General features: G+C 36.2%; 1 protein-coding gene across 1 annotated transcript; it reads right to left on the reverse strand.

The window, feature by feature from the left end:
• Positions 1-311: 311 nt before the first annotated feature.
• Positions 312-16337, reverse strand: LOC139324323 (vomeronasal type-2 receptor 26-like). The gene is made up of 6 exons (XM_070954046.1): positions 16174-16337; positions 15009-15300; positions 13806-14669; positions 13087-13314; positions 12563-12689; positions 312-1204 (listed from the first exon to the last, which is right to left on the reverse strand). The coding sequence occupies exons 1-6, from the start codon at positions 16335-16337 to the stop codon at positions 312-314; spliced, it is 2568 nt and encodes an 855-aa protein (XP_070810147.1).
• Positions 16338-17246: the final 909 nt, after the last annotated feature.

The following is a 17246-nucleotide window of genomic DNA, read 5'->3' on the forward strand; positions in this document are numbered from 1 at the left end:
TAGCTACTCTAATAACTGCTGATACATATTTTAATTTCTTCTCATAATTTTATTCATCATTCATATTGTGCATTTTCAAAATAATTCACTGTTCTGGTGTTTTATATTTTGACTGGGGAATTCTGGGAGTCAAAGTCCATACAGTTTAAACCTGTCAAGGTTGAGAAACATTGCTCATCCTATATATGCCACAAGAAATAAATGAATAAATAAACTCTGAAATTATTTAATTAACTCTTAATTGAATATCACCATCTCATTTAAACTCAGTATTGTTGGAAAAAATATAACACGCCTATGATACAATAACTTTATTTTATTAGTCCTTTCTTAGTATTTAGTTCTGGTTTAAGAACAATGATGAAGCATTTTGGGAAGAAGATGCATCCCAATAACCCAGCACTGGAGGACAAGATGGAGAAGATCTCCACAGCCACCATGGCTTTTCCATTGGTACTCAGATAAGTTGGAACAAAGGAGATCCACACACTGCAGAAAACCAACATGCTGAAAGTGATGAACTTGGCTTCATTAAAGCTGCCAGGTAAATTACGGGCAAGGAAAGCCACAATGAAGCTGGCAATAGCCAGGAAGCCCAGATAGGCCAGGACACAATAGAACATGAAGATGGAGCCTTCATTGCATTGCAAAATCATGATTTCTGTAAGGGAATTCATGTCTAACTCAGGGAATGGAGGAGATGTTGCCAGCCACAAAATGCAAAGACCTGTTTGAAGAAAAGAACAAGAAAGGACAATGGAAAGAGCCAATCTTTTCCCCACCCATTTTCTCATTGAAGAACCTGGCTTAGTAGCCATGAAAGCGACAACCACGGTAATAGTTTTAGCTAACACACAAGAAACAGCAACTGAGAAGATAATGCTGAATGCTGGTTGCCGGAGAAGGCAGGTTACTTTCCCTGGCTGACCAAGGAATAACAAGGAAGAGAGAAAGCAGAGCAGAAGGGCGATAAGGAGAGTGTAAGTGAGGTCCCGGTTGTTGGCTTTGACGATGGGGGTATCTCTATGCTTAAGGAAAATTCTGAGCACACTGATTGTCATGAAGGAAAAGGAAACAGCAGCTGAGGCCAGACTGATCCCTAAAGGTTCTTCAAAGGACAGGAAACTCATTGTTTTGTTAAGGCATCGATCTTGCTCTTGACTTGGATACTGATCCTCAGGACATTTGAAACAATCTTCTGTATCTGGATAAAAAGATCAAAAAGAAAGTCATTTACTTTCTATTTCTTTCCAATATGTTTGAAGACTGACATTCCTTCCAATCCTTCTTAGCCATGACCTTGTCAGAAATTCAGAAATTCCAATCAGAATTTCTGAAATTTAGAAAATAAGGTGGGTTGCAGTCTCTCTCCCTCTCTATCTCTCTTTCCCTCTCTTCAATATTGATGATTACACTTTTTTAGCCAATTTTACAATAGTTAAGCGGATAGTTTTCAATTTTCTCTATTACAGTGTCATACAATGCTTTGGATGACCACCATATAAAAGATGGTTGGGCCAAAATTTGACCTTGGTCACTATGTATACTTTGGCCTGCAGGTGACAACTTGCTTCAAAACCTTTGGGACACAATTAAAGCATACATAAGAGGTCTTACAATTGCGTATATGGCAAAATAAATAAATAAAGAGAAACAACAGTCAAGTTGTTAGAACAATTTAGAATATACGAATTAGAATTGCAGAAGGAGCCCCACAACAAAACAATAAAAGAAAAATTAAATCTTACTAAACATAAAATCAATTTGATTACCCAGACAGAAATTGCACAGAAAATCAAATTAGCAAAACAGAAACATTTTGAGCATGCAAACAAAACGGGGCGCTGGTTAGCGTATAAACTGAAAAAAGAAAAAGAAAGGAGAACAATATTTAAATTGCAGGACGAAACAGGACAAATATACCATACCAATCTAGACAAAAAACGTATAGTCAAAGATTTTTTTCAAAGTCTCTACAAGAAAGAAGAGATTCGGGATGAAGACATTAAGGAATACTTATGTAAAACAAACATCACAAAATTAGAGGAGTCCCATAGAGAAGCATTAAATAGACCAATTACGATGTCTGAGCTGGTGGAAGCAAGGAAAAAGCAAAAAAACAACAAGGTTCCAGGCCCAGACGGAATACCAACGGAGTTTTATAAAAACTGTCAAAATGCAATGGATGAACTGTTACTCCAAGTCCTCAATGATGCATTATTAGAAGCAGAAATTCCCAAATCCTGGACTAAAACCATTATTACACTCATCCCCAAAGAAGACACGGACCTCACACAAGTTAAAAATTATAGGCCGATCTCATTGCTCAATGTAGATTATAAACTCTTCATGTTGGTTATAACGCAAAGACTGAAAACAATTATTTATAAATACATACATACAGATCAGAACGGTTTTGTCCCAAGAAGACAGATCAAAAACAACATAAGAACAATTATCAACGTCCTGGAATATTACGAGAAAAGAGTTGATAAACAAGTAGCCTTAATCTTTTTAGACGCACAAAAGGCATTTGACAATCTAAATTGGAATTTCCTCATAATGCAACTAGAAACCATGGACTTTGGTGTCAAATTTTTACATATGATTAGAAAAGTATACTCCCTCCAAACGGCCAAAATTATGATTAATGGAGATATGACTGAAAATCTGGATATACAAAAGGGTGTGAGACAGGGTTGCCCTTTATCCCCACTACTGTTCATAATTTCATTGGAAATATTACTAAATGAAGTTAGGAAAGATGCGGAAATAAAAGAGAACACGGAAAGAAGAATACAAATTGCAAGCCTTCGCTGACGATGTGGTATTTATAATGGAGCAACCGGAAATAACAGGAACCAAACTTTTAGCGAAGATAGAGGAATATGGAAGAGTCGCAGGGCTTAAAATTAAGAAACAAAAAACTAAAGCATTAACAAAGAATTTGACAAAGGTACAGGAGACAAAACTAGAAGACAAATTAGGAATACAAATTGTAAAGAGAATAAAGTATCTAGGAATCTGGCTTACTGCTAAAGCAATAACAATTAGAGAAGACAATTATAACAAATTAATGAAACAAATTAGAAAAGATCTGGAAACGTGGAACAAATTACAACTGTCATTTCTAGGGAAAATTGCATCCATAAAAATGAATATACTGCCTAGATTACTCTACCTTTTTCAAGTAACCCCAATCTGGCCAGGAAAGAACTTTTTTAAGGACCTTAATAAAATAATAACAAAATTTATTTGGAATGGGAAAAGGGCCAGAATCAAAATAAAGTGTATGCAAGATATTCGGGAAAAAGGAGGTTTAGGCCTACCAGACTGGGAGTTATATTACAAAGCAGCATCGCTAAACTGGATAAGGGACTGGATAGACCTCAAGAATAAAAGAATGCTATCACTAGAGGGCTTTGAATTACAACGCGGATGGCACGCCTTTTTGTGGGAGGGAAAGGACAACCACCATGGATATTTCCAGCAACATATTATCAGAGAATCATTGTACAAATCATGGCAAGAGATTAGAAAACACTATACCAAGATTCCACGATGGCTATCGACAATGGAAGCACTAATATATCCCAATGCCATGGATATAGAGAAAATGAGGACTTATAAAGAACTACTGAACAGTGAAGGAGAATTACAAACAAGACAAGAATTACAAAATCAGGGTATAGACATTGATTGGTGGCCATACATGCAAATAGAATCAAGATACAAAACTGATCGGGCACAATTCGGATTCCAAAATGAACCAAATGAATTGGATAAAATATTACAAAGTACAGATGAGAAAATGATTACCAAAATTTATAAGTACCTACTAAAATACAAATTAGAAGAGGAGGTTGTCAAAGAGAATATGATAACATGGGCCAAAAATATAGGATATACTATTGAATTGGATAAGTGGGAAAATTTGTGGAAGATAAATTATAAGATGACATTGTCTATACCCTATAAGGAAAACCTTTACAAAATGTTCTACCGATGGCACCTCCCACTGGCGCACCTAGCCAAGATGTTCCCAAATACGTCTCCAATGTGCTGGAAATGTAAATCACAGAAAGGGACATATTATCATCTCTGGTGGTCATGCCGAAGGGCAAAACAATACTGGCAACAAATTAAAATAATGATTGAAGAAATCACGAAACAAAAACTGGAAATGAGGCCGGAAATCTTTTTATTGGAATAATCACAGCACAATATACCAAAGAAATAAAATATCTGATCATCCATATCCTCACAGCAGCACATATACTCTTTGCCCAACATTGGAAATCTGAACAGTTACCCACAGAAGACAAAATAATAGCCAAAATTACAGAATGTGCAGAATTGGATAAGCTCACAAAAGAAATACAAGAGAAAGACGATACTGATTACTATTTAGTATGGCAAAGATGGTACAGCTGGCTGGAGGCAAAAATAGGAATATAAAGATAATTTTTGACTATTCAACAGAAATGTATAGAAGTAAACAAGGAGTCAATTATATATATACATATATAACCATGTAAACATGTGACTGTAGATATAGATACAAATAGAAATATGAAAATAACCCACCGTTGTAGTAACTTCTAAGAGTCAGTCATTGGACTGAATTGATGTTTTTTCGTTTTGTATGTTGTTTCAATGTATTTATGTTGGTTTTTTTTATTATTATTATTAATAAAAATTAAAAAAAGAAAGAAAGAAAGCAGCTATCAGAATAAATTGAAAACATCTCTTGTATTTGTGGATCTCACAGCAGCATATGATACAGTATGGAGGGAGCAAATTCCTCCATGCTGTCCCCTGTAGAACTATGGGCCGCCTAATAAATAAAATGCTTTCAGCAAGGACCTTTCAAGTCATCATGGGTGACAAAATCAGTAAGCAAAGACACCTGAATAACGGACTCCCTCAGGGCTCCGTGCTGGCCCCATCTCTATTTAACTTATATATTTCCAATATACCACCCATGCTATCAACAAAGTTCTCTTATGACGATGACCTGGCATTAGCATATAGCCACAAGGACATCGAAGCTACAGAAGGTGTACTTACAGCCAACCTTACAACTTTGAGCACATACTTCCAACAATGGAGGTTAATCCCAAGTGTAAGTAAAACAGTTACATCATGTTTTCACCTTAACAACAAATTGGCAAAAAGAGAACTCAATGTATACCTAAACAACAAACTGCTCCCATATGAGGCAACACCAAAATACCTGGGGGTCACCTTAGACAGGACTCTGTCTTTTTAAAAACATATTCAGAATATGGCTGCCAAGGTTAACAGCAGAAATAACATTCTACAAAAACTATGTGGAACAATTTGGGGAGCTTCAGCCCAAACACTTTGATGTGCAGCCCTTGGGCTTTGCTACTCTGCAGCGGAATACTGCGCACCTGTATGGATAAACAGCTCACATATTGATGTTCAACTTAACCATACAATGAGGCTAATTACTGGGTGCATAAAATCTACACCTAGTTACTGGCTACCAGTTCTTAGTCACATACTTCCCCCACACTTACGTCGACAAGAAGCTCTCATTCGGGAGTATAGTAAGATCCTGTTAAATTCCTCTCTACCAATTCATGGCTATATTCCTGCTCTCTTAAGATGCCGATTAAAGTCAAGAAACCCACCACTCTTGACTTCCGGTTTGGTTCCCGTCGCCGACAGACGGTCTTTTTTTGGACCGACAGCTCCATTGCCTGTTAGAGCCACTTCGAACAAGTAGAAGCAGCTCGGAAAATTCCAAATCCTATAGGAATCGCGAATAGAGCTGGCGAGAGTCAGTTAGAGCCCCTGTGAAGCCCCCAGATAGCACCCTTTTGCCTCTGGGGAGGAAACAGGTGCGGCTCCCTATCCAGCTTGCCAAGGCTCCGGACAGCGAGGACAATTCTACACATCGTAGAACAAGGCGGCGGGACCAACCTTCTTATTTAGAACAAAGTGAATTTTCCAAACAAACAGGGTGGAATCGGAACTTGCACCACAAAACTGCAAGTATTTATACTAGCCCTGTGAATAACTTTAATATAAAGATTGAAAGTCTCCTGAAAATGGCGCCCAGCTTCAGCATAACGAGAGCTGAAAGCGAGACTGGATTTGCATAGCTATTTTAACAAGTTACAAAGTAGCATTGCCTGTAATAAGTGAAGGAAAAGGGAATCTCTTTTAAAACAAGCCTGACTTTGATTCAACTTCATCTTTAATTTGACTAAAACTGGGGGACTTTGTCAGAGAACTTTGTGGAGGAGGAAAGGGAAAAAAGACTTCCTTTCTTGAGAAAGTTAGAATACGTGGCAGAATGGCTTCTAAGCAGACTAAACAGGATGTGAAGGCGGCGGGGGGGGGGATCCCCCACACACAAACTTGAACAGCAGCCTCCCAGCCAGCAGAGCCAGAAAAAAGAGATTGATCTTGAAAGTTTAAAGGATTTTATTGCTCAGGCTTTGATGAGGCAAGATGAAAATCTGGATGAGAAGTTTAAAAAGTCACAACAGGAAATTAATCAGGAGATTAAAGAAATCAAAGAGGTGGTGCAAGAAAAATATGACAAGGTGACCAAAAAATTAATGACAGTGGTGACTGGATTGTCAGAAGCAATTATTAAAACTGATAAAAAAGTGGAGGAACTTAGATCAGAAATGGATGTCAAAATGAAGGAGGCTGATTATAAAATCTTTGATGCTGACAATAAAATGCAGAGACTTGAAAATGAGATTACAATGATGCAGTTCAGGTCTATGGAATTTGCTATAAGGCTGAGAGGCTTAAAAGAGAATGATAGGGAAGACCTGAGAAAGATCTGTGCTGATGCACTAGCTGTGTTGTTAAAGATTAGCTCTGAAGATACTTTTTGTAAAATGGACAAAGTGTACAGAGTGAATTCTTGGGTGGCCAGACAAAGACAATTGCCTAGAGATGTGATGATATATTTTACAGATAGAAAAATGAGAAATGATGTTTTGCAAAAGTCCTTTGTCTCTGCTGTGCAAGTGGATGGAAAGGAGATTGGAGTTTATAAAGAGCTACCACCTAAGATGTTAAAAGATAGAAAGGACTTTGGATTTCTAGTGAATGAATTAAAAAAACAACAAATTCCATTTAGGTGGGATGCTCCAACTGGCATAATTTTGAGGTATAAAGGAGAAAGATATCGATTAAATACTGTTGAGAAGGCGGAAGAATTTTATTCTAATTTTTTTAAAGAGAGTTCACCATTCCCACGTACATCTTCTGTGTTGGAGACAAAGGAGGGCGATAAGGAGAAGCAATTTCAGCAAGAGATGGAAGAGCAGTCTAAGCAGCTGGAACTGGAGGCAATGGAAATGCAGGGAGCTACAGGAGGATTTCTGGATGCCCTCCTGTTAGATCTTCCTTCGGAAATTGTAAATGAACCACCTAAGACTACAAGAGAAGTGGCTTTGGACCTAGCCCGGATGTGTGAAGCTAAAGATCAGCGTATAACTCGAGCAGTTTCTAAGCAAATTAAAGAAAAACAACAACAGGAAAGGGCCAAGCCACAGCAATACAAGAAAGGAGTCAAGGGTAATATACAAGAATGTGAAGCCATGGGAGGAGCAAAGCCGAAGACCACCGACTCGGAAAGTCTTTGGCACATGTTCTTGTTGCTTCAACAAAGTGTACATGACGATTACGTTTTTATCTTGGAACATGAATGGATTAAACTCACCACAGAAAAGGAAGAAACTATTTAACTATTTGAGACAATTTAATAATGATATAATTTGTTTACAAGAAACTCATATTAGAATACAAGATCAAAAATATTTGATAAATTCAAGACTAGGAACACATTTCATAGCTTCGAATTTGGAAAAAAAGAATGGTGTGGTTATTTATATAAATAAAAGACTGTCAGCTAAAATTATAGAAGCAGATGGTTGCGGCAGGTTTATAGCAATTGAACTTTACACAGCAAATGGCCCAATTCTGGTGATTGGAATTTATGCTCCTAATCAACAACAAGAAATTTTTTACAAAACTTTGCATTCTAAAATATTGCAATGGGACTACAGATCTATTTTAATTATGGGAGACTGGAATGGAGTAATTGATTCTAAAATAGATAAAAAGAGTTTGGCAAAGTCAAGGATTAGATTACCACAGACTTTTTTTGATATGAAAGAAGATTTGGAATTAAAAGATATTTGGAGAATACATAACCCAAAAGATTTGGATTTTACTTTCTTTTCAGATAGACACAGATCCTTTTCTAGGATTGACTTTATTTTACTATCAGCTGATTTACTTGTAAAAACGAAAAGAACAAAGATTTTTCCAAGGACTTTAACTGACCATAGCCCGGTATGGATAGAAATTGAGATGGGAAAGAGTGAGAGAAGATCATGGAGAGTAAATGAAAATTTGTTTAGATATGAAAAGAATATAACAGAACTTAAAAAGCAAATGAAAGAATTTTTTGAAATTAACTTGAATAAGGGTACCCCTATTGAAATCGTGTGGGATGCGAGTAAAGCATATATGAGAGGGGTACTCATTCATATGAACTCTAAACATAAATTAAATCGACAAAAGAAAAGATCTGAAATGGAAGCAGAAATAAAGAATAAAGAACAGTTACTTATAAAAAACCAACAGATGAAAGAATACGAGGAGCTATAAAACTTCTGAAAGATCAATTTCAAATGCTTATGGCGGAACAAGCAGCAACAAATTTACAATTTGCGAAACATAACACATTTTGTAATGCTAACAAACAGGACAGATGGTTGGCTTATACACTAATGAAGAGGCAGAGTACACGGGTCATTGATAGTATTGACAGTGGAGGGAAGGAAATTTCTCAACAAAAATTAATTAAAGAAGTTTTTGTAGATTATTATACCAAACTATATGCCAAAGATGATACACAGAATGGACTTATAGAGAAATATTTAGAAAATAGAAGAGTTACAAAAATTTCTAGTCAACAAAAGGAGAGAATGAATCATCCTATAACAGCTGAGGAGATTATTCCCGCAATTAAACAATTGAAAACAGCTAAAGCACCAGGGACGGATGGTTTAACTGCGGTGTACTATAAAACTTTACAAGCAGAAATGATTGAACATCTTAAAGATCTATTTTGTAGTATACAACAAGGGGGTAAAATACCCCCATCATGGAAAACAGCTTATATTTCATTGATACCGAAAGAGCAAGTAGGTCCTAAAAAACCTGAGAATTTTAGACCAATATCTCTTCTGAATAATGATTATAAAATATTTGCAAAAGTATTAGCCAACAGGTTGATGCCAGTTATTCAAGAGGTGATTCATTGTGATCAAGCGGGATTTATAGAAGGCAGATACATGAAGGATAATGTAAGGCAAGTTATAGATTTATTGGAATATCTTGAGAAGAATAAACAGATCCCTGCAGTGCTGGTTTTCTTGGATGCGGAGAAGGCCTTTGATAGAGTGGATTGGAACTTTCTATTAAAGACTTTAAGAAAGATGGATTTTGGGGATCAATTTATACAGGCGGTTTCAGCAATTTATCAAGAACAAAAGGCACAAATTATTATTAATGGAAGTTTGACAACAAATTTTAGTATTGAAAAAGGAACAAGACAAGGTTGTCTGTTATCCCCATTGTTATTTATTTTAACACTAGAAGTCTTGTTGAATACAATACGGGACTCGAGCACCTTGAAGGGAATAGTGATAAGGCAAGAGGATTACAGAATAAGGGCATTTGCAGATGATCTGATTGTTACCCTAACACAGCCGATGGAATCAATAATCCAGATGAAAGACATTATAGAACAATATGGTATGGTATCAGGATTTAGATTGAACCAGAAAAAAACTAAGATGATAGTCAAAAATATGACACAAGATAGAAAACAGGAACTTGAAAGCAAGGCAGGTTTTGAGATAGTACCAAAGGTTAAATATCTAGGAGTTCAGGTTGCAGAATCAAATATGAAATTGTTTCAAAATAATTACGAGGTGTTGTGGCAAGATGTACAGAAAGATATGGAGACTTGGAAAAAACTGCAGCTGTCTCTACTTGGAAGAATAGCAGCAGTTAAGATGAACATTTTGCCAAGATTTCTCTTTTTGTTTCAAATGATTCTGGTGCTTAAAAGTGATAAACAACTAAGAGAATGGCAAAGTGGAGTGAATAAGTTTGTATGGAATGAGAAAAAGCCGAGAGTTAAGCTGAAAATTATGCAAGATGTTCCAGAAAGGGGGGGCCTTAAACTTCCAAACCTACAATTATATTATGAAGCAGCAGCTTTGACGCAAGCAAGTGATTGGTTTGGAAGGAAAAAGACTGGAATATTGAATATAGAAAGTTATGATCTTGAACTTGGATGGCATGCTTACTTATTCTATGACAACAAAGTGGATAAAGTATTTAAAAGCCATATACTTAGAGACTCTTTGATGAGGGTTTGGAAGAAGCACCGATTCAAATGGGATTACAAAATACCGTTATGGCTGGATCTTGGTCATATCATGTGGAATACAAATATAATGTCACTCGGGGGTTTTTATATAAAGAAGTTCTTTTTACAGATGCAGGCAGATGGCAATTGAAGACATTAGAAACGCTGTTGAAAGAAGGGATTAATTTAACTTGGTTACACTATAATCAACTTCAATTGAGATGGAAAGAGGACCAAAAAACTGGTATAATGATGCATGAAGAAGAATTGGTTAGACATATAAAAGAGAAAGGTCCAATGCATATTAAAAGGGTTTATAATGTTTTGCTAGAAAGGGATTCAGAAACTGAACTGGTTAAAGATTGTATGATAAAGTGGGCACAAAATTTTGCAGAACCAGTGATGTTGGAAACATGGGAAAAAATATGGGTTCAGAATGTTAAATTTACACAGTTGCAGAATCTGAGGGAAAACTTTTATAAAATGTTTTATAGGTGGCATTTAGATCCTAAGAAATTATTGTGTATATATCCTAATGTTCAACCAAAATGCTGGAGATGTGATTGCCTAGATGCCACATATTACCATATGTGGTGGACTTGTAAGAAAGTGAAGGCTTTTTGGATAAAAAATTGGTGGGTTATGCAAAATGTTTTGAAGAAAAAAATTCAGTTTTCTCCACAATTGTTTTTATTGGGTATAGTTAAGGGTTTTACATTGGGTGAAGTAAAGCTGATATTGTATATGATAACAGCAGCGAGATTACTGATAGGTCAATATTGGAAAAATGAAGCTATGCCCACTATTGAAGAATGGACTTTGAAGATGGCCAGCTTTGCAGAGATGGCGAAGATTTCAGCATATCTAAAAGATCGGACACAAGAGACTTATGCATGGGAGTGGAAAAAGTGGATAGATTATGTGCAGAATAAATATCAAACTAGGAAATATCAGATAGCTTTTAACTGATTGTATTATATAGGGATAGAATAATTGAATTTTGTGAAGATGTGAAAAATATACAGGGGGTGGAGGGGTTCAAGTTTTATAAAATGTGATTTTGATTTGGATTATATTTTGTGGAAGTCCTGGGGGGAGTGGGGGCTAGGGGGGATTAGGGAGGGTTGGGGGGGTCAGGGAGGGTTAGGGGAGGGAAATTGGGGAGAAAATGTATTTGTAAAACTTTTTCAATTAAAAAAAAAAAAAGAAACCCACCACTCTTGACAGTGCTTAAGCTGCTGGCCAATCATCAGAACCACCCAAAAGTGGATGGAAGCGTGGAGTAGCTATTCCCCCCAAGATATTTCTGAGCATATTAATCCTAATAGTATACCTCCAGGATTTAATTTACCCCGACACATATGGGTGACATACAATAGAATTAGAACGACTCATGTGCCGACTCCTTGTATAAATGGGGAAAGTCACCTTCAGCACAATGTGATTGCGGGAGCCCCCGACAGACTATCCAACATATAGTGAGGGAATGCTCTAACAGAAGGTATCCAGGAGATTTTAGGGACTTCCTCTGCATAACAATGACAGCTACTGACTAGATCTCCAAACTCGACATTAAACTGTGAAATGTTATTTCTGTTTTCCTCTTAGGTTTCTTACTGCTTTTTTAAAAAATTGTTTTAATTGTTTTAATCTGTAAAAATGAAATGTTTTAATATTGTGTGTGACCAGCCATACGCTAAATAAATAAATAAAATAGCTTGGATTTTGAATTCTGAGGCAAAAATGTCATATGAGAAAAGATTGGATATATGAATGCTGGGATCTTGCGAAGTATCTTAGTATTCTCAAATATGAGAGATTATTAATAACTGAGGTTTATAGGGATTGCCTTTGTTCCTTGTTTTGAAGCAGGGTTAAACTGAATTTTATTGAGGGCCGCATCAGGGTTGTGTTTGAACTCAGAGGGTTTTGTGTGTGTGTGTGTGTGGCCCGGGGTAGCCGCGGTCACTGTGGGCATGACAGGCCTTGAGCTTGACACCCCTGCTTTAGAGCATGAAAAACATCACCTTTAGTAAGAAATAAAAAAAATTGTAATTTATGACAAAACAATTTGTTTGCAGCCATTGTCTCCAAAATTTGAAGGATTTCATAACTGACCTATCTTGGTAGAAATCTTCCCCTGTGGACACGGCATACAATCATAGCAGCAAAAGCTTTTCTCTTCAGATTGTCTCTTCCAAGATCCAGGATGACAGTTTTGATTGCACAGAGAAACTGGAAGAACCTGTTTATAACATGAAAAATGTTCCACCATTAGTTGCCGAGTTTTTAATCATTTGAAAATAGAGGCAATTAATCATCTTATTGGCCAGCAGAGATCCCTTGGAGATAATTTAAGCTATTTCTTTCATTGTTTAAGGAAGATGTCAAAATATAAACATTCCACATGCTTGCAGTACATACTTCATTACAACTTTTGTGCCATTCAAGAATTGCCTAGAGGCCATTGAAATGCATATTCTTAAAAAAGAATAAGAAACTGGAGGATCTCATAAATAACATTTTTAAAAAGTTTGCAAAAAGATTCACCAAGTTTTTCCTCATTGGGTATAATGGAAGAACATGATACATTTTGTAGGAAAATGTATGCAGCAATCTGACCCATTCAAGAATACCCATACCAGGTTAAAATCTTTATGCCATGCAGTTAAATTTTCATTCATAATCAATTCATTTCCATCTGCAGCATTGGGATCTAATCTTCCAAATTTCACTCTCTGGATGGATTTGTTTGAAAAGGTGATCATGTTGATGATGTCAAATCCTTCTGCAATTTCCATGTTCTCATTAAAGGACACTGATTCTCCTGCTGAATTGTTGAAAGAAATGCTTTGAAGAAATGGGTGCAGCTACAGAGGAAGAAGGAGGAGGAGGAGGAGGAGGAGGAGGAGGAGGAGGAGGAGGAGGAGGAGGAGGAGGAGGAGGAGGAGGAAGAAGAGGAAGTTTAAAGTATAGTGGGATAAAACATTCTATAAAACGTTTTCCTTTCTTTGCAAATTTCTGTATGCAGCTTGATGGGACAATAATCAAGAATTAACGTGGAGAGTATCACTATATACAGTAATGAGTGCACTGCTTTCCATTTTCATGGATATAAAAAGGCAATATATTACTGTCAATAGTATTTCACATCGTCCTCTTGGTTAGAAAGTGGAATGGAACCCAGTGGTAGGATTTAATGAATGCAGAAGAATAGTACTTTCCTTACGTATTTATCATTGATTGATTAATTTAATCATAGCTATTTGAATGATATATTGTGTCTGAAAACATGCTTCAGCTCATTTTGTGATCCAAGTCACTTTCTAGTAAATGTTTCACATTTCTTGGACAACTTTACCTTAAAAAGTGGAAGATTTTGAGGTTCTGGGATTTTATCCACCAATATTTTACTCTGACTGGATTCTTTTGATAGTAAGGCTTGCAAAGAATGAGCCACAGCATAGATACCATTATAGATGCTGTAACTATGACCTGTCATTTGCATTTCAAAGAGAGGTCCAGGAAGACTGTCCAGATTCTCCTCCCCAGTACATTTTCCCATGTCCATTGTTGGTCTTTCTGAATTAGACAAGGAACAGTCAAATGCTTGCTCCCAAAACCCTTTTAGAAATCCATCTCTTTGTCTCCAAAGGGGTTTTATAGACTTCAGAAATTCTTTGAAGGCTAGAACTTCACCTGAATGTATCTGAAAAGAAATGGCCCCATCAAACAATTGGAGATTCCAAGTCTTTAGATTTGCTGTTAGTATGAAGTCCACTTGACTTGTTGTGATCCATACCTTTCTAAGGGATATGTTTAATTTATCTTCAGGATCACTTAAAAATATGGGAGGTATGATCCAGAGAAGTGTATAAGACTCTCCATAGAGAATAAATACGTTTGCTTTCATGTCTGTGAAATGTATATAAAAACTTTGAATTACATCATTGAATGTATGGATTTCATCCAATGAAAGCTGCGGAGGGATTCTTTTTATGAAGGCTGGACAGATACCATGCCGAGAAAGCATCTCCTGTAGCTTCTTCAAAAAGTGTTCTCCACTCTCATTTTTGACAGCAAAGAGTCCAACCCATTTCCATCCAAAATGTTGAAGCAATCGGATAAACCCAATGTATACAAGACGTTCATTTGGTGCCATAAAATAAAAAGAAGAAAACTTACTGATATGAAATTCTTTTGGGGGGAAGGATCCATATGGGAGCTAAAAGAAAACCAAAAAAATAAAATAAAAAAAAATTCAACAGGTGATTTAGATTTTCTTCCAACTGTTCATCTTCATGAATTAGTTTCCAGTACCACAGGGTTGAAAATGCAGCTAAATTTCTGTTATTATTTTTCTAATTGGAAGATGATCAAATACCAGCAAGTTGAAATCTGTCTTTACCAGTACAAGTTAACTTCAATTTTCAATGTCTTGCTAAGTATGGAATGAGATTTCCTTACAATCATGTTTTTGTGGAGACAAACACACGAGAATAAATTCTTAAGAAGGCTCTTAACTAATTAAGAACTAGAGAAATTTCCTCATCCCTGGACCCACCTGTGGTATTTTGTAGAACTCTACAATATCTGCCATATGGGATGAAGTTTCTGATCCAAGTCCTCCAATAATGGCCACGAGATCTGTCTGAAGTCCACATTTGTAGTTGGGCATAAATCTATCTGATTTGAAAAGCAGGTCCAGCGTGGTCCGAAAAGTCATCCTTGCATCATAGTAACTGTCATGAATACGGAACCCAAGGGTAATATTGGGCAAGATTTCTTGATTCTCATTGATTTCCTTGACAGCAAAGGCCAAGGAAAGGAGATGTTGGTAGAATTTTGTAATCAGACTGTAAGTAAAGAATGTTTCGTTTTAGAAAGTGAATGAATTAATTGATCACCAAGAATAGCCATTTGTACCTCTGATCAGAATTTAAAAGATTAAATTCCCTTTATACTGTTTCAAAGTATCATGGAAGTCATTCATTGAACAATACAGTAATTTATCTTTTTAGATTGTCTATTATTGGCCAATGAGAAAGATGTTGTGTTCTGTTTCATAGAGAGGAAACTAAACTTATTCCGCTTCTTTATTTTAATCTTCTTTAACCATTTTTGTTCTTCCATTTCCTCCTTTTTCTGAGGAAATGTGTTAATTGTAAAGAACGTTTTTTCCATTTTTGCATTGCTTTTATGGAGATGAGTGATCATTTCTGAACATTTTTTTTTATATTATGAATTCCTACTTTATGTATTTATATTCTAAGTATTGTGAAATGTGTGGTGCTCTCTGAGTTTGATTGTTCCCTTTCAAATATTTTGCCTTCCAAGGAGGTAACATATTAAAAGCTTTGCAATGCTTTTCAGAACACTAAACGTATTACCTAACCTGATAATAAAATATCTGCATGAAATAACCAAGCTTAGATATCATGAAAGATTGTTTTGATTATACCTGAGCTATATATGCTGTCTCACATTAGTAATCTAGGTATCCCTTAGACATTCAAATTCATATTTGTACCACTTTTTTCAAAATAATATAAAGACTCCCTCATTTCCATAGAGGCATAAAATCTGAAATCTCAGGGTGAAAAAATCAAGAAATGCTTGGTTTGACTTGTGACTTTATCTGCCTTCTTCGAGACCCTTGTGAGTCAAAGAAACTGATGTAGATATCTAGAAACGATCATTAGGTGAAGAAAGATATGAGATTTGCTTACTCTGAAAGTCCATAGAGCTCCCGAGAAGGATGTTCATAAAATAAATGCTCTCTGAAGGCATAGATGATATGTGAAGACATCCCTCCAATGAGGACATCACCAGGTTGGTACCATTCATGTGGAACTGGAAAAGGATCAACCTCTGGACACTTGAGTGCATTCATTTTGATCACGGGGAACATCAGAAAAAACAGTGCATCAACTGCTAAAAAATCTTCTAAAAGAGGTCTCCAACAGATCAACCCACACCAATGAATCTGACTTAGCATCCTGTGTTTTCCCAACACGCCGCCTAAGAGAAAAGCATCAATCTAAATCTTTAACTTCAGTGGAGATACAGAAATAAGCAATGACTGAGATTTCTACAACCCAAATCTGAAATTGGTCTGATAAAAGAAAGAACTGATGCTGGAGGAAACAAACTCAATAGCCCTGTTTGACTCTTCCCACCACCTCAAGCTCTTCATGGAACCGGAGTTAATTTACAGTATCTTTCAACCATGCATTCTAGTTTCACTGCTTTCCTGAAAATCTCTGGAGCTTTAAGCAGATAAACCCATTATAGTAATTTGGACTCTTCAAGGAAAAGTTAATTATTTACTTCATAATAAACAAGATGTGCAATAGCTATTATTTAGCTTAGCATGGAACTGAAGAATTTTTGCTTAGAAAAGATTAATGCTTCAATTTTCATTAACCATTGCAGTATTTCCCAGCCACTTATAGAATCAAATAGAGACTACAACGTTAACTGGGTGTATCAGTGTAAAACAACAACAACAAAAAAAAAACAACAGCGATTTTGAAAAATACAGGGCCTTATAGAGATCGTACTTATTGTAGATGGGATGTCATGAAAAATGTGAAGAAGATTACTGTGAAAAATCATCACATAGATGTAAAATTTCACTAAGAACCGAATGTGAGTTTAGGGTGTTTTTCTTTCCACTTGTGTCATAATATTATACAAGTCTTACAGAGAGTGTTATTCAGGTGTGAAATCCAGTAGGTTCTGACAGGTTCTGGAGAACTGGTAGCAGAAACTTTGAGCAGTATGGAGAACTGGCAAATGC

Source organism: Pituophis catenifer, unplaced genomic scaffold (assembly GCF_029215685.1).
Source record: "Pituophis catenifer annectens isolate HBS135680 unplaced genomic scaffold, rPitCat1.0.hap2 SCAF_15, whole genome shotgun sequence".
NCBI classification, from domain to species: Eukaryota; Metazoa; Chordata; class Lepidosauria; order Squamata; family Colubridae; genus Pituophis; species Pituophis catenifer.

Coding starts and splice junctions, on each gene's coding strand:
- LOC139324323 (XM_070954046.1), bottom strand. CDS start 16,337: ATGAATGCACTCAAGTGTCCAGAGGTTGATCCTTTTCCAGTTCCACAT. Junction 14,670..15,008: donor AGTTCTACAAAATACCACAG/GTGGGTCCAGGG, acceptor GTTTTCTTTTAG/CTCCCATATGGATCCTTCCC. Junction 1,205..12,562: donor GAAGATTTCTACCAAGATAG/GTCAGTTATGAA, acceptor CTTTTTATCCAG/ATACAGAAGATTGTTTCAAA.